This window comes from Rhinolophus ferrumequinum (genome assembly GCF_004115265.2).
Source record: "Rhinolophus ferrumequinum isolate MPI-CBG mRhiFer1 chromosome 5 unlocalized genomic scaffold, mRhiFer1_v1.p scaffold_110_arrow_ctg1, whole genome shotgun sequence".
NCBI lineage: Eukaryota > Metazoa > Chordata > Mammalia > Chiroptera > Rhinolophidae > Rhinolophus > Rhinolophus ferrumequinum.
In genome coordinates this window covers 4058355-4082971 of record NW_022680355.1, presented here as the reverse complement: position 1 = coordinate 4082971, position 24617 = coordinate 4058355, and the positions used below count along the sequence as shown (strand labels likewise).

Below are 24617 nucleotides of genomic sequence, written 5' to 3'. Positions count from 1 at the left end.
CCATGCCCTTCTTTACTTCAAGGTGCTTTGAGTACATATGACCATTTCTCAATGAACAGATTCTTCCATTTCTGGATTATTTTCACTCAACGCATTTCAAGCGAAATGTTTCTGAATGAGCTAGGATATGTAAACTATATACTGGGTGACAAAAAAAATGTATACACATTTTAAGAGATGTTAACACTTTAGTCAGTGCTGCCCAAATAGTTACCATCAGTGTCCAGACACTTCTGATTATGGCGAACTATTATGATAGTGTCTGGGCACTGATGGTAACCACTGTGAGCACCTCTTATAATTATAGAAGTCAAATATGACTTGTATTCATCTTTTATTATTGCTATATATTAATACAATTCTTTCCTCTTTTAACATGTGCATACATTTTTTGGCACACTCTGTATTAATTTATATTTTACAAGCCTTTCTTATTCCATATTAAATATTTGTTACAAAAATAAAACATCCTTATTGTAGAATGTCTAGTGATAGAAAAAGTAAAATCCCACCCATCCATATATAATCCCACTTCTGTGAGTTGCCCACTCACTGGTATAGTCTTCTACACCGCTTCGGATGCAGATACGAATATAAATATAAGCACATTTAGAGTAAAGGTAATCCTACTACATCCATTGCTCTTTAACATACTCTCAGGATGAAGACTTCCTTCTGTGTCAGTCAGCACAAACCTAACCCTTTCTCTTTAATGCCTGTTTGGTGTTCTCACCCATAGATGGCATATCATCTATTTTCTCATGTTGTTGGATATTCCGCTTAAGTCAGTCAAACATTTTAATGTTTCATAAACTCATATATCTCCACTACTGGGCCAGGCCTTCCTGAGGGCAGGGATTAGGGATTTAATTTCTCTTAGACCCAGCAATCTGTCTCCTGGGTATATACCAAAAACCTCTGAAAACATGTATCCTTAAAGACATACGTGCTCCAGTGTTCATTGCAGCTTTATTTACAGTGGCCAAGACATGGAAACAACAAAAGCGTCCTTCCATAGGTGATTGGATAAAGAAGATGTGGTATATATACACAATGGAATACTATTCTGCCATAAGATAAGATGAAATAGTGCCATTTGCGACAACATGGATGGATTTTGGGATTATATGCTAAGCAAAATAAATCAGACAGAAAAAAAATCGAGAACCATATGATTTTACTGATATGTGGTATATAAAACTGAAAGCAACAAAGGAACAAGACAGACAAATGAAGAAACAAAACTCATAGACATAGACAATAGTTTAGTGGTTACCAGAGGGTAAGGGAGAAGCGGAGTGGTAGATGAGGATAAATGCGATCAAATATATGGTGATGGAAGGAGAACTGAGTGACTCTGGGAGGTGAACACACAATGTGATATATAGATGAGGTATTACAGAATTGTACACTTGAAACTTATGTAATTTTTTAAATTAAAGTTTATCAGGGTGACAGCTGCTAGTAAAGTTACATAGATTTCAGGTGTACAATTCTGTAATACATCATGTATATATCACATTGTGTGCTCACCACCCAGAGTCAGTTCTCCTTCCATCACCATATATTTGATCCCCCTTACCCTCATCTCCCACCCCCCAACCCCCTTACCCTCTGGTAACCACTAAACTATTTTCTGTGTCTATGAGGTTTTGTTTCTTCATTTGTTTGTCTTGTTCCTTTGTTATTTTCAGTTTTATATTCCACATATCAGTAAAGTCATATGGTTCTCTACTTTTTCTGTCTGACTTATTTCACTTAGTGTTATAATCTCAAGACCCATCCATGCTGTCGAAAATGGTTCTATTTCACCTTTTCTTATGGCAGAATAGTATTCCATTGTGTATATATACCACAACTTCTTTATCCATTCATCTATCGAAGGACACTTTTGTTGGTTCCATTTCTTGCCCACTATAAATAAAGCTGAAATGAACATTGGAGCACATATGTCTTTATGGATAACTGTTTTCAGATTTTCTGGGTAGATACCCAAGAGAAGGATTGCTGGGTCATATGGTAACTCTATTCTTAATTTTTTGAGTAACCCTATGTAACTTTACTAACCATTGTCACTCCAATAAACTTTAATTTAAAAAAAAAGTGCCTAGTGAGAAAAGTGTTTTAAAAAAAACACTACTAAATATATTAATGTCCAAGTTTCTCCCCAGAAGAATAATTGCACTAACTTTTGCATATTGTTCATTAAAGCCTTGCTTATAGTGATAAAAATAATAAAAAAATAAATTAAAAAAAATTCTTTTTGAATCTCAAACTTTCAGGATAGCCCTGGGCAAAGATCAGGAGTTCAGTAATTGCTTCAGGAATAAACTGGTGGGTGGTGGCCACCACAGTTCTACCTAACTCAATAAACTTTACAAAAGCTTTCTTTAAAACAGTAAATCCATCCTTGCAAAAGTGATGGCTCTTTTTCAGTAACTTGCTTACCATAGGAGAAGCAGTGCTCAAATGCAGAGGGAGGCGGGAATAACAAATGATTAAATAGTTTACACTTAATTAAGTACTTACTCTGTGCCAAGCTTTTTCATAGTTAATTCATGGAACGTTTACAGCAAACGTACTAGTAAGATTCTATTGTTGTTTAGCAGAAAAGGAAATTGAGACACAGCATGATGGAGTGACTTGCCCAAGTATCTACAGTGTACAAATTTTAGGCCTCTGCTCTGAGTCCGTCATTCATATATTAAACAGCCGCTCCACACTCCCGTGGTCACTGCAGCATTATTCACAATAGCTAAGATACGGGAATAACCAAAGTGTCCATCAGTGGATGACTAGATAAAGAAGTGTGGTATATACATACGGAATATTATTCTGCCACGAGAAAGAAGGAAATCCTGCCATTTGCAACAATATGGATGAACCCCGAGGACACTATATTAAGTGAAATAAGTCAGTCAGAGAAAGACAAATACTGTATGACCTCACTTATCTGTGGAATCAAAAAAAGTCACTCAAAGAAACAGAGTAAAATGGTGGTTACCAGGGGTTAAGAGGGTAGAGGAAAGAGCGAGAGGATGGTAAAAGGGTACAAACTTTCAGCTATAAGATAAATAAGGTCTGAGGTTCTAATGAATCACACAGTGACTACAGCTGATAACACTGTTTTGCATCACTGAAATTTGATGAGTAGAATTTAAATGTTCACACAAAAAATAAGTATCTGAGGCGATAGCTATCTTAGTTAACTAGATGAGAGGAATCTTTACATGATGTATACATATATCAAATTATCCCAATGTACAGTTTAAGTATCTTCCAATTTTATTTATCAATTATGGCTCAAGAAAGCTGAAAAAAAAATTTTTAATTCTATCTTCCTAAAAATAAGTAAGTAAACAAACAAACTGCCTCTCCAATGGGAAGAGAAAGCAATGAGCGATAACTGGGGAGGTACTGAGAAGGCTTTAAAGCAACTGGAGGGTGCTCTGCCCCTGAAAATTCATCACCAAGATCATTCTGCATACACACCCAGAGGTTGCAAACTCCTAACATCATCTCATCTTCCCCCTCTGTGCTTCTTAACATTTATAGGCATGTTTTCTAGTAATAAAATGTCCTCATGTACCGAAGCTTAGAATGAAAGCAAATTTAAAGCTCTGAAAAATTAAACCATCAAGTAATATTTTCATTGTAAAATATTTTAAACACTCATGGTTGTTATTTCTGAAGCTGAGGTCCACTCTGACATAGGCATATATCTTCGTATGGATATTTTCACATCCTAGAAAAGTGAGCATGAGTGAGAAAAACGTTGATAGGATCAATTTTGATAGGATTAATGAGTCAAATTGAGGGTTTGAATATGTCCTTAATTAAAAGTATTAGTATCACAGGCAGTCCCAAATCTGAAAAGTCAGCAGTCTCTTGAGAAAATACCTTTAAGAGGAGACAAGGCAAAACAAACAAACAAACAAACAAAAACATACACACACACACACACACACACACACATATATATATACACACACACATATACACAAATATATACATATATATATGACTCTAAAGGACACAGGTCTTAAAAGCCAAATATCATCTTTCAAAGACATCTTAAGACATAACTGGAAAAGCTCCAAGTGATATCATATATATGGTATGGTATATCATATATATTAAACCCACTATAAGGTATATCATATATATTAAACCCACTATATGTCTGAATGTTATTCCCATATCTGTGGAGGAATAGAACTGATGTCACCAAAACCTCTTTAAAAACTAATTTACCATTAAACATATTTTACGAGGTATATATAACAAGTGTGCAGCTTAAACTTATTTTAACTAGTATGACAATTCTGATAATTTGGAAAAAGTATGAATTGTGAGAGAAGAACTATAATTCAAAAAGGTATATTACCTACAATTCTACTAACCAAAAATCTCTAACTGGCACTTAAGCACGTCCCAGGTTCAATGATAATTGATTTTTAAACTCAGATGCAGTACAAAATTTTAGTGTTAATTAAATGTAATTATACCCCATTATTTAAACTTAGAAATACATTCCAAACAAGATAAACAAAACATTGTACATGGAACAGGAATAAATTACAGTTTCAGTCTCAGCTTGGCCACTACACTCTGTGGCCAGTGTCAGTGTAGTTATTTCTCTCATTTGCAGTGTTCGCCTCTATAAAACGGTGATATCATCATTTGCCTTGCCTACTCTTAAAGGTTGCTTTAATGTCAAATGAAATGATGAGGCTAAAAGTATTTTGTAAGCTTTGAAAGTCTATGTAATTGAGCATCAACCGTAACAATCAGAATTGAACTAGAGTACTGAATTGCTCAAAATTATAACATATGCAAAAGTAATATTTGGTTATCTTATTACATTTACCTGCTTGAAAAGTTCAGAAGTAATCATACGCTAAGGACAGTCTGCTCGTATATAGACTAGGTCATCTTCCTCCATCTAACTCATTTACCAAAGATTTTCAAGGCTATTAATATCAAGTAACTAATACAGGCAGTCACTCAGCCAGTTTAGAGTTTCTGTCAACCATCCCGTACTACTCTCTCGTATTGTAGGACATAGAATATCTCGTGATCTCATTTCATAGTGACTTCCAATTTTGAAAAACTACTGTGTATCTGGCAGTGGGCTAGTGCTGACAAACATTATTTCATTTTAACTCTTAAAATAAACCTTCAAGCTTTTACTATTCTCCCGATTATGTACATGAGGAAATTGGGACTCAGAAAAAGTAATCCCCACTATCACACAATATTTCCCACTGTCACAACACTAAAAACAAAACAAACAAAAACATAACACAAAGAATCATGCCCAGGTCAGCCTGATTCCACATTCTAATTATGTCATATATACTTGCTTGTTCTAATCATTTCATTATGCTACTGACCAGTTGCTTTCCTTTTTGTCAGTTTTGTGTGTGTGAGTGTGTGTGTGAATAAAATGCCTCTAAAGACAGCCTAATAGAAAAAGAGGCAAGGACTTGAACAGGTACTTCATGAAAAAGGATTTCCAAATGGTCGATAAATGTATGAGAAGGTGCTCGATTTCATCAATCATCAGAAAAAAATGCCAAGTAAAACCATAATGGGATACTTGTACGCCAGATACGCTGAAATGTAAACTATGACACCACCACGTTTTGGTGACTCTAAATTGATGGACCACTTTGGAAAGCTGTTTACCAGCATCAACTAAAGCTAAGCACACACACACACCCCTCTGTCTTGGTAATTTCATTCTTAGATTTATATCCAGTAGAAATCCATACATGTTCACAAAATGACATGTCACAAATGTTTCTAGCAGCACTATTTATAAAAGTCCCAACTGGAAACTACCCAAATGCCTGTAGACAGTGCTATGGATAATGAAATTATGATATAGTCATATAATGGAATACTACACAACCCTGACAATGAGAGTTACATGTACTACAACACAACCAAGCGCATGGATTAATGTCACAAATACAATGATGAGCCACAGAAGCGGGAGAAAAAAAGAACGTATATTGTACGAGTCCATTTCTATAACACTGGGAAATGGACTCGTACCTGTGCTGTTAGAAGTCAGATTAGTGGGTACCCCAGAGGAGGGGGCCGGCAATGGGTGAGTGGAAAGAATGACAAGTGTTGACATTGCTTGGTTCTTGATGTCGGTGTTGGTTACACAGATCCGTTCTCTTCGTGGATCTTTATCAAGCTTAACACATGATTTCTGCATTTTTCTGCATGTATGTGATACTTCAATAAAAAATTTTCCAGAAAGAGTATCGATCGCTACTCCCCCATGCATGCAAATGCCAATATTTTACACATGTTTTAACAGAGCAGCACACAGAGTTTACCATGCTCATATATATATATATATATACACACACACACATATATATGTATATATACATATACATATATATGTGTGTATATATATGTGTGTATATATGTATATATATACACACACACATATATATACATATATGTATATATATGTATATATGTATATATATCCTTTTAAGTTTAAGAGTATTTACTCAGCTGACAGATTTTCATGTCATTTAATAAAATAAAAACAGCAAGACTGTTTAGATAATAATAGGATGTTTCTTCTTGAGATAGGAAGCTGGGTTCTAAGAGAACAATTGTTAGGGGTCGACAAAATAATGAAGACTAGATCATGGATTCTAATAATAATGTCAAAAGGAGAGGCTTATGCATCGTGTCCTATAGAGAAAGACAGGGGTCACAGCCTACAGGGAGGGCCCGCTGCTCACAGAACAATTTTGGAACATGAAGGTAACATTACACAAGTGAAAGGAGGGAACCTAATAAAGAGGGTAGCTGTGCAAGGCAAAATCCTAGAAATGAAGCATTGTGGCATATGTGCATAACTTAATTCAAAGCCCACATAGCTTTCACATTCTTTCTGAGAGACAATGTTAGAGTAGGAGGAATCCTAAAGAAAGCTTTCATACTAAAAAAAGATGTAAGAACTAGTGAAGGACTGAGATACGTGCATGTATCAATTGATTTATATAACTAGTGTATATATTACATACATTTCCTTTTTTTTAATTGAAGTTTATTGGGGTGACAGTTGTTGGTAAAGTTACATAGATTTCAGGTGTACAGTTCTGTAATACATCATCTATATATCACATCGCGTGTTCACCATCCAGAATCAGTTCTCTCTCTTTCCATCACATTTACATCACCTTTGCTTTTAAATTATACTTTTAATTTCTAAACTTTATTTGGCATTTAGTACTGGTATGATCTTACTCATCACTCCTTTAAAATTGACAATAGATTTGAGAAAGGACACCAGGCCAGTCCACTTACTGGACATTTAACAGGAAAGGCCCCAATCACTAGTACGACACACAATTTGGGGCTGCTCTTTGTCCTACTATCCAGCTGGTTATTCACTGAGCAGCTTCTAGATTCCATGTATTGTCTGCTTTGCAGGCAAATTAGAGATCTCACTGCCAATACTGTACACAGTAGGTTCTTTTCCTCCAAGGAAGTGAAAGGTGTCAGATTTAACATCCCTACGGCTTTGGGTTGGCTCTCTATAAAGAAAATTGCAACCCATATATTAAGCTGTCAAAGAAAAGATGCTAAAACAGCAGCAGGTGGGTTACAGGTTAAAGTTCCCAAGATAAATGTTCTAAAATAAAGGAAAATGTATTACTAGTAACCAAGGTATATGGATCTCTTTTATCTTTAAAATATAGTTGACCTATGTGTTTTGTGGTTCCTTAACCAAAATAACAGGGTAAAAAAAGTTTGAGAACTAGCAGATGAATCAAATCTTCTAACCTTCCAGCCAAGATTCCAGAAAATACAGATTATGCTGTCTCTTCTATTTATTTACATGTTCAATGTCAGGAAAAGGACAGAAATAAGAGGGTAAAAATCATTGCTTTATTTGAGGACTTACTTCAGAATTCCTCTATTCAATAGACTATACAACCACAGATTTCTTCGAATTCATTATATAAGAGTAAACAAAAATTCAAAAAGCTATGGAATTGTCAGTCTTCATTATATTATAAAAATATGGATTTTAAATTTCAAAACTTTATTTTTAAGGTTTTCTTCATGTGGATCATTTTGTACTTTAAAAACTTTGTAACACTTATTCTCAAATCCTATTAAAAAGCAATCAATTTTTCTGTTGGAAAATTTAGCCACCTACCCATGCAGATGTCGTCTTTAAAAATCTTTGCTGGCTACCTCAGTAGGACATTTACTTCTTACGTGTCAACTGTTGCATTCAAAAGACAAATGGCACAGAATATGTAACAATTACAAAACACCGTTAATTAAAGGAGCTTTTTATGCTTTTACTTACTCAGTAAAATGGAATATGATTTTTAAGATTTGATAGGAACGTACTTATCCCTTCCCCACCCTCCCACCCCTTCTCTCCAACTTTATGATTGAGATCATATCAGATTTTGACCTTGTTTGTCCTGGAAGTGTCACATATATCTGTTCTAGTGGCCAATTTTCCAAGGTCACAGATTTCTTTAGATGATACGCTTAAGTATTGATTAGCTCTCTTTGTAGATTTTTCTGTTTGTTTTGCAGCCAGGACTCTCCAACCAGTGTTAAGCAATTCAGCACTGCAGTTTGGCCAGCCTGCATAAACCTCTTGTTCCCTTTCACATCACTCCCTGGAAAATAAGGTGACCGCGTGCAAAAGGAGTATGAAAATAAAGCAAGCGCTTCTTCGGAGCCTGTCGGCAAGCATACTGCACAGCATATTTTAATTAGCATCCAATCATTTTAAGTAGTGATACTTCAGTGTTTGTGTAAGCCTGCCTTGTAGAATTTAATACTCAGACAGCCATTTTGCAAAACACGGCAGGTCCATGCAATAAGGTCTATTTCAGTGAAATAATCACAGAATGAGCAAGCTGCTGTAAATGCTGGCATTAATGTAACAGCTGTGTCATCCATCAAACGATTACGATCTATTATTTTTCTGAAGCTGTTCAAAATAGGATTTATGGGTAGCCTCTGTGGCTACCTTTAATTTGACAAACTCCATTGTATTTCTCTCAAAAAGAATTTTTTTTTCATGCCACAATTCAGGTATGAAAACAGGACTATTCTAGATAAAAGAGAATATCAACTGGTTTGTACTGATACAGATCTCTGAGACAATGGACTTTCCAAACAATCCCCCGTGCAAGTTACTGCCCACCTTATCAAAGTAGCACGGCACTAAAGACATATAAAAACATCTCTGGAAAAATCTCAGCATCTCATATATCTCAGGTACCTTGCAAACTCGTTGTACAAATGATTGATTCTCTGGCTGAGCCTCAGCACAGGGATTAAAAACATCTGAAAGAGGCAACATGCACCAGACAGACACGCATAGTATTTTCAGCCCCTCGCTGCAATTCTACAGCAATAGAAACTTACATAGGACACCCGTGCTCGCCGCCGATGCACCAGCCCACAGCACTGCATGAAGAGCGGTGCAGAACGCAGTCAGCGTGTGGCTTCACCGAGCTGCACTGTGCCTTGTCTTCTCATGAGAGCCACTGTCCATTTCTTCCCACCTTCGGCTCCCAGGTAAGAGGCATGGGCAAATCAACACTTAGCTTCTGCCTCCTAGGTAGTTTCTAAAAACACCACCGTTCTGGCAGGCATGCCCAAACTTTGTGGTCCTTGTTTTTCTTTTGCAGGTAATTTGCTCTCTTCTTCTTCAGAGAGTTGTCTATGGACCAGAAATCTACCCAAAGTATCATTCATTTCCCTGCAGTAACTAGTGCTAACGCATGGTTACGATGGGCCGGATCATTAGAGTTTCTTGGCAACGTTTTTTACAATAGCCATTCTCAACTCGGGAGATTTTCGAACATCAGAGGATCTTGCATTTCACGGGGCTGCAGTTTCCTGCTTTGTGCAAGAGGAGGCCTACTCCTGCTGCTGTTCGTGTTACTGCTTCTGAGCACACTGCTGCTCCTGCTGCAGACCTCCGTTACTGCTTTCCTCCCTCCCAGGCAGACTGGCAGCAGCATCCCCGCTCAGTGTTCCCTCGGTAACACTTGGGGCATATCTGATCTGCGATTCTCCCTCCACCTTTTACCCTGAAAAATGACAGAGTCTGGACTTTAATTCACTCTGGATTCCTAGGACCACAGAACCACCCTCCCAACTGTCAGATGCTTTGTCTTGTAGTACGTGTTTCACATGAATTGTAGGAAGGATTGTTGGAGTGGCCTCGGGACCCCACGCCCTCGATCACTGCAGCTAACACAGTTGTTTTTTTCTCCCCCCGCCCCACTGCCAAATATTCATTTTCTACATTAAAGCACATTCAATAAACATAACTCCGGCAAGCAAATCTGATCCGAGTCAGAACTAATTAACTAATTAGGTAATATATCACTTTGATTTTAGACACTAGAAACTAAATAAGGCTGCCTCCCAAGCATGAGACCCTACACATGAATATGCTTTGTAACCTATAATTTATGTCCTTCTCTAAAGACATGGTTTGCAGAGACTGAGCTGATCATAACATTCTTCCTAAAAGGTTGGTATATGTCACACCTGAAAAGATGAATTATTAAAACATTTGGGGAAGAAACTATTAATTTGTATGATGTTAGTCATTCTAATAATCAATGATTCATACAGACTTTTAGTGTGCCACAGCCATCGATCCACATTTGTCCCCATGCCCATGTCAATCCATGTACTGTCACCACCTGAGGATATGTTAACTATTTAATGTCTCAGATTAAGGTGACCCACCATGAGGTCATTAAAATGACCTCAGATGTAGGTCCACGGAAACTGAAAGCCTATTCACTCTCAACACTACCAACATTTCCTTAAAACCTATGATTTAAAGTAATAACTATGATTTAAAGTGATAAAGTTATAGTATTAATAGTCTCAGAGGCTATCAGAACTGAAAAAAATTCTTGCTTTAGTTCAATGTTCTTATTTGACTAATAAAGTAACAGAGGCCCCAAATAGTGAAATGTATTGTCTATACGAAACATAAGCATCCATATTACTAACACCCAGTAATTTATATAATGTAAATAGGCTGTGAATTTTCTGTGACTTTATCATATACTAACTAATCTTCCATGTATTTGAAGGTCCAAAAGGAAAATATGGACAGACTATAGGTGGACAATAAAGTTACTTTCATGCTTACATCATAAATTGAAAGTAAAATCGAATTTCTGAATCACATTGCAGATTGGGTTTTGAAGGAAGTCCTGGAAAATATTCAACATTTTCTAGACCATGCAAGATATATTTCTAGTAGGTAGGATTTCAATTTGGTTTTTTAAAGAAACATCAATGAGAAATACAGTAACATAAGAGAGCATATAATTTGAACAACTTTTTATTAAGGACGTTTCATCAACATCAACGAGGACACATTTACTAGAATAACCGAATTTTTTAAAAAAAGAATACAAGTGAACGCAGAATATGATGAAAACACTGGAAACATTATCTCCCCTATGATTCTGAATATGATTTCTAATTCTCTAAACTTTTTATCAACTATGATATTATTATACATATTCTGAGAGTGATCGCTAGTTCACCAGCGAATCCGCCCACCTTGCCACCGAAGAATCCACAAGAAAAGGATGTTAAGAACTAATCTAACTCAGAAAACATTTATTGAGCACCTTCCATCTGCCCAGCACTGTGCTAGGTACTGGGGACAGGAAACAAAATAAAACACAATCCATGCATGTCTCTAGGCACTTATAACAAAACAGAGGAAACAGAACACAGTGTTTTAGTGCTATGAGAACCCCAGTGACACTCTCAACTATGCCTGGAAAGAGCACTACAAACTTCACAAAGGTGGGAACTGTTGGGCCTTTGCAAAGGGGGTAGAATTATATCCAGAGAGAAATGGGGGCAGAAATTCTCCCAGGCAATCAGGTAGCAAATAAAAAAGCACAGAAGATTATATACAGAATAAATGCTGTTTATAGAGACTATACTAGAAGAATGTAAATAAATATTTATCATATATTCAGATGACAGGGATTGACCCCAAATCCCTCAAACTAAACTGGGTTCTCCCCTCAATGCAGTCCTTATTTATCTCTATGCCCCTAGCATTTAGCGTAGTAATACACACATAGTAGGTATGACAAAGATACATAGCTGTCCCCTTATTAGCCATTCTTTACTTCATCTGTAGGAACAGACATCGACATGGGACTGCCGGGCAAATATCCCATCCTTTCTTGCAACTTGGTATGTCCATGTGACCAAATTCTGTTCAATAGGATAGGAACAGAAATAACATGTGCCAACATCTCAGTCATGTGCCTCCCCCTTTCTCTTTCTCCCTTTGTTGCCCAGAGCTGGAACCACCACTTATGTTGAAGGAAGCTGTAAGTTCAGGAGAACAGAGCAACAAGACAGAAGGAGCCTGAGTTCCTAGGACCATGTTGTTTACATGTGGATTGTAATGTGAAAAAGGGACAAACTCCTGGATTGTTTAAGTCACTTTTATTTTGCCCTCAGTATAGAAGTTAAACCTGCATTTTTAAAAGTACTTCAAAGTGTTTCTGGAATGAATGATGAATTCACAGAATCAAAGACTGTGAAGGAGGTAGGGGTGTGGGAGAGGGAAAAAGGGAAAGGAAGAGATTTCAGAGTCAAGACAACAGGCTGCCACTAGACTGTGAAGTACCCTGAAAACCACAGCAAAGAATTTAGACTTTAGCTTGTAGGACATACAGAATTATTGAAGCCAGTAAATGTGAAAATATCGGTTATTTTATTAAGACAGAGGAAAAGAAACCTCCAGACTGTTTGGTTTAAAAAATCTAGGCAATAGTTCTATATTAGTGAGAAATCTGAAGCTTTTGAACTTCTGTAGTTGGATGCAATAAATTTCTACTAAATAATCAAGTCAGTAAAACTAGCTGTTTGTTTCATGCAGCTAAATCACAAACCTAATGGATTGTTAGATTTGCTATTTTGTTATAATGTGAGATATATTACCAGTAAAATATTAAAAAGTGACCATGAGAAGTAGAATGACAAAAGCAGCAAATTAAATGTGATTGTAGATAAAGGCCTAAGATGTCAATACCAGGGATTTTTAAAGTCCAAGAGATTTATTTCAGGCAGTCTTTCTCAAGTATGAGGATGAGTGTTTACTTACTACTCACTTTCTATGTTACTATTTGTTAGGAGAGAGAAAGTACACAGTGGATGTTAAGCATTGGATGAAGTGCTTCTTTTGGGAAGAAAACTCTTTGATAACAAAGAATAAAACCCAATCTAGAGAAATTCTGTGGTAGAACTGAAGGCCCTCGGCAGGGCTGACTCTGCCTGAGTGCTTGTGGCTCTTTTCGTGGCTCTGGTTTCAGGAAACGAGTACCCCATCCGTTGTGGACATTCCAAACTACATACTCAGTAAACTCTTCCTTCATAGCATGTTGCTACAATTGCAACCATTGACAGCCAAGTGTTCTTAAGTGCACCAAAAACTTTCTCACTAATTTCAGTACATGCAAATCCCAAAAAGGACCAAGTGTCTGCATTCGTCCATTCGGTCAATAATAACATCAATTGAGTGCAACTTACCATGTGCCATGTGTCTGCCAGGCACTAGCGATGAAAGGACAAGTCAAGTAGCCATGGTCCTTGACTAGAGGGAGGTGAAAATCCAGGGGGAAAGACATGTCGAATCAAGTAATCACATAAACATACAAGTACAAATCGGTAAGTTCTTTGAAAGAAAGTGCGAAATAATATGAAGGTGTCTATAGCCAATAGATACCTTCTAGAATTAGAAGAGTCAGATGAGACTTCCCTGAGGAAGGGTTATTGTAAGGTCTACAGAGTGGGAAGGCCTTAACCGCTTAACCACATGTAAGGGAGACGAGGCAGGGGGACGGAACATACATAGCAGCCATTCCCAGTGGAAGAAACATTATTCACAAAGGTCTTTGTGGCAGAAGGGAGAATGCTGTGTTGAAACAGCTGGAGGATAAAGTGAGAGGGATAGTGAGACAAGACAAAGACAGAAAGGCCGATGACGGCCAGATCAGGAGGACCGAGCTGAGGATTTTCAGCTTTGTTCCAAGAGTAGTGGGATTCCATTCACACGGCTAAGAGGCGGGACCAAATTTATAGCATTTAAAACAAATTTTGGTGGTAGAGCTGAATCTAGACGGGAAGATGACCACAGAGGAAGCACAGAGACCAGCTAGGAAGCTGCAGTAATTATCCAAGTAAAGGATGATGGTATTTTGTACCAAGGTGGTGATGAAAGGTAAGAGAAGTGGATGAATTCATGAGATACTTAGGAAATAAAAATAGATATGTGCAAGTACAGAAAACAGAAAGAAAAAAAAAAACAATGCAAAAGACACAAATTCCTAACTTCTCTTCATTCTGGATATTTCCATCCATTAGTGAAGTTCAGTCTCCTACAGCACAATCCATGATAAATCTTAATTTTCATGGTAGTTCCAGTTTGCTTCTCTTCTGGGTCAGTCCTCATTTCTCTCCCTCAAATCCTGGACATCATTTCTATCGGGCCCCTTTCATCTTCTATGGAATCTACTTCTGCCCCCCGCCCCCGCCAAAATCACCACTCTATTTTATTCCAACTTTTGCAGATTGATAACTTCTCTTTCTGTCTTTTATTTCTCACCAAGATGTCTGGGTTCTCTTTTTATCTACTCTTTTTTTTTTCTTCAGACCAACAACCAGGCATTTCTCCTCAGTAATGACAGTGGCACCGCTTGCTTATTCACCACCTTTACACAGACCACAGAATAAAATAACTACATGTGGTGTACTAGGGAAAGATGCCATCCTTTCAAAATGAGTAATAATCGTGACATGTGTACTAGACTTAAAAGCGATGTTTAAAACATGTTTGGGGTTATAGAGTTAGAATACACAAGCTACAATCAAAATGGAGAGAAATCTATGTAACCTTAATAAATCCCAGGTCTTTTACGGCCCAGTTATATTGAAAGAAATGCAACCCAACAACAAAAAGTAATTGAAAAATCAAGCCCAGCTTTCACTGCATAGCTCAAGGAACATAAGGGAAAATCCTATAACCCGCAGCAACACTAATCAAAAATGCCCTCCTTCCCTCCCCATTCTCTCCTACCCCACAGCTACATACAGCCTGTCCCCACTTTCCAACACAAACACCAAAAAACTGTCACCCAGACTCTCAGCTTCCTGAATCTCTCTCCCTCAGCTTACATCCCCACCATCATATTTGATAGATATGCTTCACTTCTGTATTTTTTTTTTAATTTTCTTTCTATTTTTCTTATTTCACTCATTACTTGCCTTCTGAACAAGGAATTCCGGCAAACAAAACCCTGCCCCTTTTATTCTACGTCTCCAGCTCTCTCTCTCTCTCCCTCCCTCTTGCTCTCTCTTTCTCTCTCTCTCTCTCTGTCTCTCTCCAAACTCTTAAGTTTTGTATGGTAACGAACATTATTAGAGGCTGACAGAAGAAGAAACACTGACTACGCAGAGGCAAAATTCTCTTTATTACAGGAGGTGGAGGATAAGGAAGGAGAGTGAATGGCCAAGAACATTCATGCTTAACATTTTCCATGCCACACTATTTTTTCAGAGGACACCTTTGATCAGCTCATTTCATTCATTATTGCCACAAGGAAATGCAACATGTATATGAAAATGAAAACATTGACACTTGGGTGAAAAAAGGCAAAGCACACTATTCGTAGTGTAACATTTCATGCATAAACCTACGATGCAAGTGGAAAGGTAAAGAATGATACCTAACATGCACTGACTCTTCACAAAGATTATTCTTTGATTTTCCTGAGACCCATAGGAAGTCTGCTTTTATCTTCATTTTACAAACACAGAAATCTGACACAAAGAAGTAAATTGCCCAAGAAAACGGAAGAGCCAGCATTTCTATCCAGGAGTTTGACTCCTGAGTCCATGGTCTTCTGGTGCTCTCTACGAAAGATAAAAATTATTTTTATAAGTTGACCCTGGGGTAGTACACCATAATTAATTGATCAACTAATCCAGTTACACAAGGGCCACTTTTCCCTTCTGAGCCATTTCAGTCTGCCTTTCAGTGGTTCTCTTTCTGCTGGTTTCCCAAACCACCCTTACCTTTCTGCAAAATATCCCCACCCTTGAACTTCTTCCTTCCTCTTTCTTGAAAAGTTTACCAGTTGGAAAATTCATTTTACTAACAAGTATCCTCTTAGAAAAGTATCTCTCACATATAGAAGCTATAAGTCATTTACACGAGTTCAATTATTTAAAACCTTATTTTATCTCTATGTATCTGTCTACCTACTTCCCCCATCTTGCTTCAGAAATAATTTAAGGCAATTTGCAAGAATAGATTTTAAAATAACATTTAAATACATGAAACAAAACAAGGATTAAAAGAAAAAAAAAGAGTAACAAAGATGGGGACATAAAATGGAGGCAGAAATGAAGCTTGAAATGCATCCCATAATAATTGATGCACTTCTTACAAATGAGCCATACATTTGGCTCTCAGCTTTCTAGCAGCCAACTCAAAAAGGGAAATTCGGTCAGTTACGTAACTTACTGTCCATGAGCTTAAAATAAACCAAATGCTGAGAAGAACGAACACCAGACACTGAATTCTCCTGGAGGTCCCCGTAAAAAGGAACATTGTGTAAAGTGATAAACAGCACTCCTGCCGACATCCCTTATGGTAAATGCCACACTGGTTGTTAAAGAGCTGCCTCTGAGATGACCTTCCTTGGAAACCAAAATTTCACACCATAGCAACATTCAATAAAACAATCCAGGGGGAGTGAAGGGGGAGTGGGCGAGCCACGATACCCGATTCCTTAAAGACCTGTCTTGACCCACAAGTAATAACGGCAACAATCATCATAAAAAAGAGCTAAGGTTTACTGATGCAAGCACTCGGTAAGCACTATTCCTTTAATCCTCATAGCAACTATCAAGGAGGTACTGTTATTATTTATCCCAGGGTTACAAACAAAGGAACAGACTTAAGAGTTTAACAACTCAGTCAGGGTAGAAATAGGATTTAAATCCAGATCTGTTGAACTTCACAGCTCTTGCTCCCAACCATTGGGGTCTCCAGAGTTTTTGTTTGTTTGTTTGTTTTTTTAATGTTTATTTATTTATTTTACTTGAATGAAATGTTTATTTTCCAAGACTATACAATTTAACAAAACTAGCTTCATAAGAGCTAGTTTTCTGCATGCATGACATATTAATTCGTGCAGAAAAAAAAAAACTAAAGCCCCTAAAAATGCATCTGTTGAACACGGTTTCAGAAGATAATCCTCCCAAATATTTGAAGAACTGGTAGGTCAGGTCCTACATAAAATGTTCCAGGGCTCCAGAGTTTTAGACAGTGATAAACTCTGTGTCCTTCAAACAATCCCACTGAATATTGTTCCTCATTGATGAGCTTCTTATAAACACCAGGGTTGCCAAAAAAACACACATTTTAAGAGATGTTATCGATGTATTACTTTTTGAAGTTGAATTGGTAGCAACATGTGGTATGACTTTCACTCAAAAGGTGGCGTTAATCGAATGAATGTTAGTGTCATTCACTGTATTACAATTTTAATATAGTTTTTCCTTTCTTAAAATGTATACATTTTTTTGGCAGTCTCTGTATTAGATGACAGTGACCTTAAGAGTCATTTTATGTGGGTAGTTTAACACAGATCTATCTGATTTACCAATAGTGGAACTAGATGTACAATAAACGATAAAAACACTTGGGGAGGCCAGATCGCTCAGTTGGTCAGAGCGCGAGCTCTCAACAAGAAGGTTGCCAGTTCAATTCCCACATGGGATGGTGGGCTGTGCCCCCTGCAACTAAAGATTGAAAACGGCAACTGGATTTGGAGCTGAGCTGTGCCCTCCGCAACTAGATTAAAGGACAATGACTTGGAGCTGATGCGCCCTAGAGAAACATACTGTCCCCCAATATTCCCCCCAAAAAAGTTTAAAGTCATTTAAAGCAAATGGCTTCTCTTTTGAACACCTAATTACACTGGAGAAACTGCAGAGAATGGGAAGAAGAGGAGGGAGGTAGTTTCAGTGAAGGGACACTTTGGGAATAAGAACACAGCTGGGGGGAGTTGGAGCTTAAGTCTTCATGGTATTGGGTCTTTGGATGAGGGCGTAAGATAGCAGAGATGGAGAAATAAAAATAAAGGAAACTAAAGATAAATGTGGTCTAGTTCAAAACCAATTTGCCTTGGTTTTGGTTCTACATTAAGGCTTCTACGGGGGTCACAAGTATCTGCCTATCTTAAATCTTTAGTTTGTCCAAAGGTAAACGTCTGTTCCATCATCACTGTGCGCTGAGGAGCTCTCCACACACAGAATGGACAAAACAGATGAGATAAAACGGAGTGTGAGCAGACTGGCCTGAGGAACTAGTTAGAAAAGATGTGTTAAAATAGTCAAACACTAATTGCCTTGTGGCGTATCATTAAACTGGCCAATTTCCACATTTCTCTCCACACTGTTTTTGGAAGCTTAGACATCAACGGGAGCTGAAAGGGAGATAGCAAAATGTTTGTCTATTTGTATGCATTTTAGGAGACATGGAACTACATCAAAAATTATTAAATTTCTATATTAGACTAGATGCTCAAAATCATTTAGTACACTATCTAAAAAATAGACTATCTTAACTATTAATATCACCTTGTGTTCACTTTATATTTTATAGTTTCAACGTGCTTTTTTAAAGTTCATCTTGTCTTCAAAGGAAAGCATGTAGTATTATTCTTTTCTATCCTGATAGGCAACTGAGTGTTTTCAGATTTATTTAATTAATTTAGAAAATGAAAAGACTACTTTAATAGACGCCATTTAATCAAGAAGATGAGGCAGTGTGGTAGATGCTAGCTAAAGAGAGATGAAAATGGCTGGTGGTGTAGCAAAGACCTTGTATGTATGTATTCACTGGAGAAAAACTTTAGATACTTCCACACAACCCCAAAATTTCCATTTAAGAACAAAGTGAGACAATATCTTTTAGAGCCAAATTTTGTATAGATTCTCTTAAGAATCTGTTGACACTTCCATGAAAATATTCTCCCAGATTGCTAAATTTTGTTTTCTACTAATCTCAAATCTGAAAACAAACTGATGTTCTTACTGTTTCTGGGTCCTTTTCAAATTATGCTTTTAGTAAATGGTTAATAAGATTTTTATATTGGTTGTTTGGTTAAATAAATGAATGAATAAATATCCTTAAATATTCATTGGCATTGAAAATTCCAGGCCAAAGTCTAGACCTCAAGAATAATACACAAAACACATTGTGTGAGGTAAGCATCCTGCTAAAGAAAATAAATGCAAAAAAAAAAAAAATCAAGGAAGAAAAGATCAAGAATGGTGTTCATATTAAGAAAGAGAAAATAGGCAGAAATGAACAGGTAATGAGAATTTTTAAAAAGCCAAAATTTTGACATGTTAGTCCATGAAAAACATATCCATTAAGATAATTAGTTACGCATTTGTCTAATGCTGAATTACCTAACCTAAGTAAAAAATATTAAAACCCTGGGGATAGATTAGGGAAGAAATGCAAAGTTGATGTTGAAGAAAAAGGCCTTCGGGAAAGACAAAATAAATTGGGGTTACTGGCCTAAGCTAAGACTTAATTGCTTCAATTTTCCATTCATTCAACAAATACCTTCTGTGTTCCAGGCCTGGTTCCAGATACTGCAGATACACCGGTAAACAACTCAAAGTCTCTATCTCATGGAATTAGGAAGGCAATGGAAATGGAAGCATATCACCAATTTTAACTAATAAATTATAAATATTAATATTTGGTAACTACTATTTAAAAGTGTCAACATGCATTGGGTGAAGGGGGATAAAGAATGACAGATTTGGGAGGTGGTAAGTTTCTGTTTTATGTAAGTTGGTTAGGGAAAGCCTCTAAGAAGGGTGAGCTTTCAGTAGAATAAAATGAGGGAGTGAGACATGTGACCATCTGGGGAAACAAAAATCCAGGCAAATGCCCTGAGAGGGAATGTATTTGGTCCATGGGAATAATAGCAAGAAGGTACCTGTGGCTGGAACCCAGACAGTGGCCAGGGGCTTGATCATTCAGGTCACTATAAGGACAAAATTTTATTCCAATTGTGAAGAGAAGCCATAGGGGCTTTAAAAAGAACAATTTAACTTACATCTTAGAAGTGGCATTTTGTCTGCTATAGAGAGACTGCAAAGGGCTAAGGTGGATATGGAGAGATCACTTTTGAGACTACGGCAATAGTTCCGGTGAGAGAGAAGGGCTTGGCCTAACGTATTAGTGGGAAGAAATCGTGAGAAGTGGTAGGGTTCTGGATATATTTTAAAGTCAGAGGTGACAGAATGACCTATGGATGGATGGTCTGTTGGAGAAAGAGAAAGAAGCCAGGAATGATCCCAATTTGGGAAATGGGGTAGAAGAACTTTTGTGAACGGTAGTTCCATTTACTGAGAAGAAGAACAATTAAGGAGGAGTTACCTTGGAGGAGAAAACAAAAATTCCTTTGGGGAGGGGGTATTAGTTTTGAGTGACCTGCAGGATATCAACATGGAGACGTTAACTATCCTATACTAGATATTTAGTATAGGATTCCAGAATGAAGAGAAGAGGTTTGGGTTGAGATATAAACTTGGAAGTCAGCATATAAGAGATCTGACAATTAAGTTCATGAACTCATCCTAGAAAAAGTGCTACACACCTCATTGCTGAATAGCACTACGGTCACCTTTGAAGTGCTCCCCTTGGGAAGCTATGCTCCGATGCCAGCACCTAGTCCACCCTTCAAAACAATTGTGGAACTCTTTTTCTGGAATGGCCATCAGAGCTGTCGTCATATTACCCTTGATGCCCTGAATGTCATCAAAATGTCTTCTTTTCAATATTTCCTTTATCTTTGGGTAAAGAAGTCATTGGGGGCCAGATCAGGTGAGTAGGGAGGGTGTTCCAATACAGTTGCTTGTTTACTGGCTAAAAACTCCCTCACAGACAGTGCCGTGTGAGCTGGTGCATTGTCGTGATGCAAGAGCCATGAATTGGCAAAAAGTTCAAGTCATCTAACTTATTCACGCAGCCTTTTCAACACTTGGTTAACTGTCCAGTTGGTACAAATTCATAATGAATAATCCCTCTGATATCAAAAAAGGTTAACAACATCATTGCAACAAGTTCACAAACTTAATTGTCTGACCTCAAAGTCTTTAAAAACCATGAGCTTCAGGGAAATGTCCTAGAGAAATATGGGTAGAGAGGAGGTCTGGACACTGATTCCTGGGACATTTCACCTCTTAGAGGTCAGAAAAGAAGGAATGACTCTGAGGAAGGGAGGAAACTAGGAGATTGTGGTGTTCTGCAAGAAGATGAAGCGATTTGCTTTGTCCAACACTAACATAAAGTCAGGTAACATGCACCCTGAGAAGTGATCATCAACTCTGTTAAGGTGAGGCCACTGATGCTTGTGACTGGAGTGGATTCAATGGCAGGACTAGGTCAAATGTCTGTTGAAATAAGTTCAATCAAGAGAGGAAGGCAAACAACTAGATGTAGAGAGTAGGGAGAGTTTTTTTTCAAGATTTTGTCTAGCGAAGAGTAGAAAAATTAAAACATGGCCGCATGAGATATGGGAAAAAGACAATTTTTTCCTTGAATGGGAGGTATTACAGGAAAGGGCAGGGGGAAGAAGATGCTTTAAAAGAGACCATGGATAATTGTAGGAACAAAATCCTTGGTTGGGCCAGAGGAGATGGGACCCACTGTACAAGCAAAGTGGTTGGTTGAGATGGACTCAGTTGGTTCACCCTCTCTGACAGGAAGGAGGGCAGAGGATTTGGGTACCAGTGGATACATTTAACAGTTGTAGTATAGAAGTTCTTTTTGGAGAGTTGCTATTTTCTCAGATGGAATTAGTAGAAAGGTCATTAACTAAGAATGAGAAGAAGGGAGAAAGAGGAGATTGAGGAAAAAGGAGAAGATATGAAAGAGTCATCTCAGGACTGATCAAGTGGAGTGACCAGAGAAATAGGATAAATAGGCAGTACTGAGGATAGGTTGATATTTGTGGTCATGAACTTAAAAACAGTTCCCATAGTTGAGATTCTTTCCCCCACCATGTTCATCTTCTCAAATTCAAGGGCAAAGTCAATGAGAGTCAGATCTGGTCTGGCTTGGGATTTCCCAGAAACATTGGCGAGGGAGAGAAGCAGGCAGTTGAGAATGTATGGATGGATCCTGCAATCTAAACAGAGTAAGGAGGGAAGAGAGGACAGTGGGAAAGGGAAGTGAGGGGCCATGAAAAGATGTTAGTGAGAAAGATATAAAATTAAAGAACAGACAACAGGAAGAATTTTTGGAGAGTAATATCAGACACATCAAATGAGATCATAGGCATTCCTTTCTAAGACGTCTTCAGTAGAAGTCCATCTTCTTGTAATACTGTACTAACGATGGAGCAACACGGAGGCAAAGGAATGAGTGAGATAATCTCCATTTTTCTTTCCCTGTCTGATTTAATTAGTTGAGAACACCACAGGAATGATAGATGCCACAGAAAAACAGCCTTCTCAAATTTAAGATCAGAAAGAGGAAAATTTGGGGAAGAGTCATCTGGTTAGGTATAAAATACTTCAAAAAACGGTGTATTTGGCCATTTTTTATTATCAGACGATGGAAGTATTTTATTATTCTGATTTAAGTACCAGACAGTTCCAAAGGTAAAATAATTGAACTATGAATTTTCCCTTTTGCAAGATCCTACTCATTATTCTTGTTATAAACATTTTTTTCTCCTTTCTAAAGAATAGCTCATTTGGGTTCTACCATCAAATTGGCTCTGGCGAAGCAAGACTTTTCTACTGAATTTCTAAACTTACGTTTATATATTTGGATTTCATTTTTATCATTTGGTAGGTTTATTTTGGAAAGTACCAACGGATGTGCCTAAAATCTTAGCATAATTTTTCTAAAGGTATGATGAAAAGAATATAATCATTTGCTATTTGGCATACCTTACAATCTTCCTGTATCATGTCACAGATTGGGCCACTCTAAGGAAAACTGTAACATTTACTTTTCTGCCTCTTGGTTCTATTTGGCGTATGAAGGGGGAAGCAAAAATATGCTTGAATGTTCCTTTATTGGGAGTTGATGCTAGTTGGAAAAGAGGGTCTGAGGGATTTGGGGGCTGATGAAGGAAGAAGGTATGTCCCTGAGGTGGCTATGGCACACACAAGCTTTACACCAGGTGACTGACAGATCTGAATGTGTGGGGGCTTGTCCCCACAGTAGGAGTCTGTGTGGAGGCTATGGCCCATAGGGGTTGTTACTCAGAAGGGAAGGAGGACAAAAGGGAAAGGGGGGCAGAAGAGGGACGTACAGTGTCCGGGTAATGTCTTTGTCAGCAGCTAGGTGGGGAACCTCCAGGTAAGATAATTCCAGCTTAAGCAGCTTGGGGCCTTATAACTATAAGGCTCTATCTGATCTACAGTCAGCAGATGTGGGGTGAGATTTCGTGGGGTATGCAAAGCAGGCAAGCTCTAACGGGCTAAACAATCTGATTGCTTATACTCTGTTTAAAACAACTGGATGTGTAAAAATTTGAATTAGGCACCAGCCAGCTTTTGAGCTAACAGGTTTCAGCCCTTAGTGAAGAAATAAACAATCTAGGGCCACCTTAGGGTCATACACTGAGACCACCTTTGGGTCATTTATAAAACGGAGGAAGTAGGGAAAATTTTGAAAAAAATTTATTTTAAAGAAATAACTAGGAGCCTATTAGTTCAAAATTCTGGTATTCCCTAAGGTCATAATAATTATAACAATAGTTTAACATTTATGGTATGCTTACTATGTGCTAAGCACTTTATATGTTTTTCTTTGAATTTTCATAGCAATCCCTCAAGCTAATATTTTTGTACCCATTTACCACATGGGAAAACTGGGCACAGAGAGGTTACCTAAGTGGCTTAAGCTCACACAGCTAGAGGAAGTGCAGAAGTGTTTCAGTGCTAGGGGTCTGAATGATGAGTGGTACAATCAACCACCAGTGCATCCAGCCTTTCATCTAAGGCTTCCCCCACCTTGTGAGGGATCCATGGGACATTGCAGTTTTAGACCTAAGTTGTTCTCTGGATTCTCAGAAAGGAAGAGCCAACAGAGGATCCTTCCTGAACATTCCTCCTTGCGCCATAATGAACGCTCACTGTGCATCTGCACCCCCAGCACTGACCCAATGATGCCCTGGAAAATGTCCCAATGCCTGACTAACATGACAATTATTCATACTTGAAAGCAAGGTCAGATTAAGACTCAACGAAAAGTTCTTGTTGTATAAAGTAGAAACACTTCCAACCCCGTATCTTCACCTCCCCAGGATTTTGGATCTTTCTCAAATTAGAACTCTATGTTCTGTCCTAGAATATACCTCCCTGGAGAGGATGATGCCATGCCTAGCAGCAGTGGGTGGAGGAAATTACAGTAATCGTGTGGCTACTTGCAAAGACCAGACACATTTTGCATTGTTTCAGCAAAACTCACAATGAACACA

General features: G+C 37.8%; 1 protein-coding gene across 6 annotated transcripts in view; it reads right to left on the bottom strand.

Annotated features, from left to right (window-relative positions):
• Positions 1-24617, bottom strand: part of CACNB2 (calcium voltage-gated channel auxiliary subunit beta 2) — a 324544-nt gene that overhangs the window by 212192 nt on the left and 87735 nt on the right. The window contains exon 1 of one of the 6 annotated variants that reach the window (XM_033100603.1): positions 9445-9997. The exons of 4 other annotated variants lie outside the window; for them this stretch is intronic. In XM_033100603.1, coding sequence (XP_032956494.1) covers positions 9445-9492 — 48 coding nt within the window. In that variant the 5' untranslated portion in view covers positions 9493-9997. Of the gene's footprint in view, positions 1-9444; positions 9998-24617 lie in introns of those variants that run through there. One more of the 6 variants, XM_033100599.1, reaches the window with a different exon arrangement.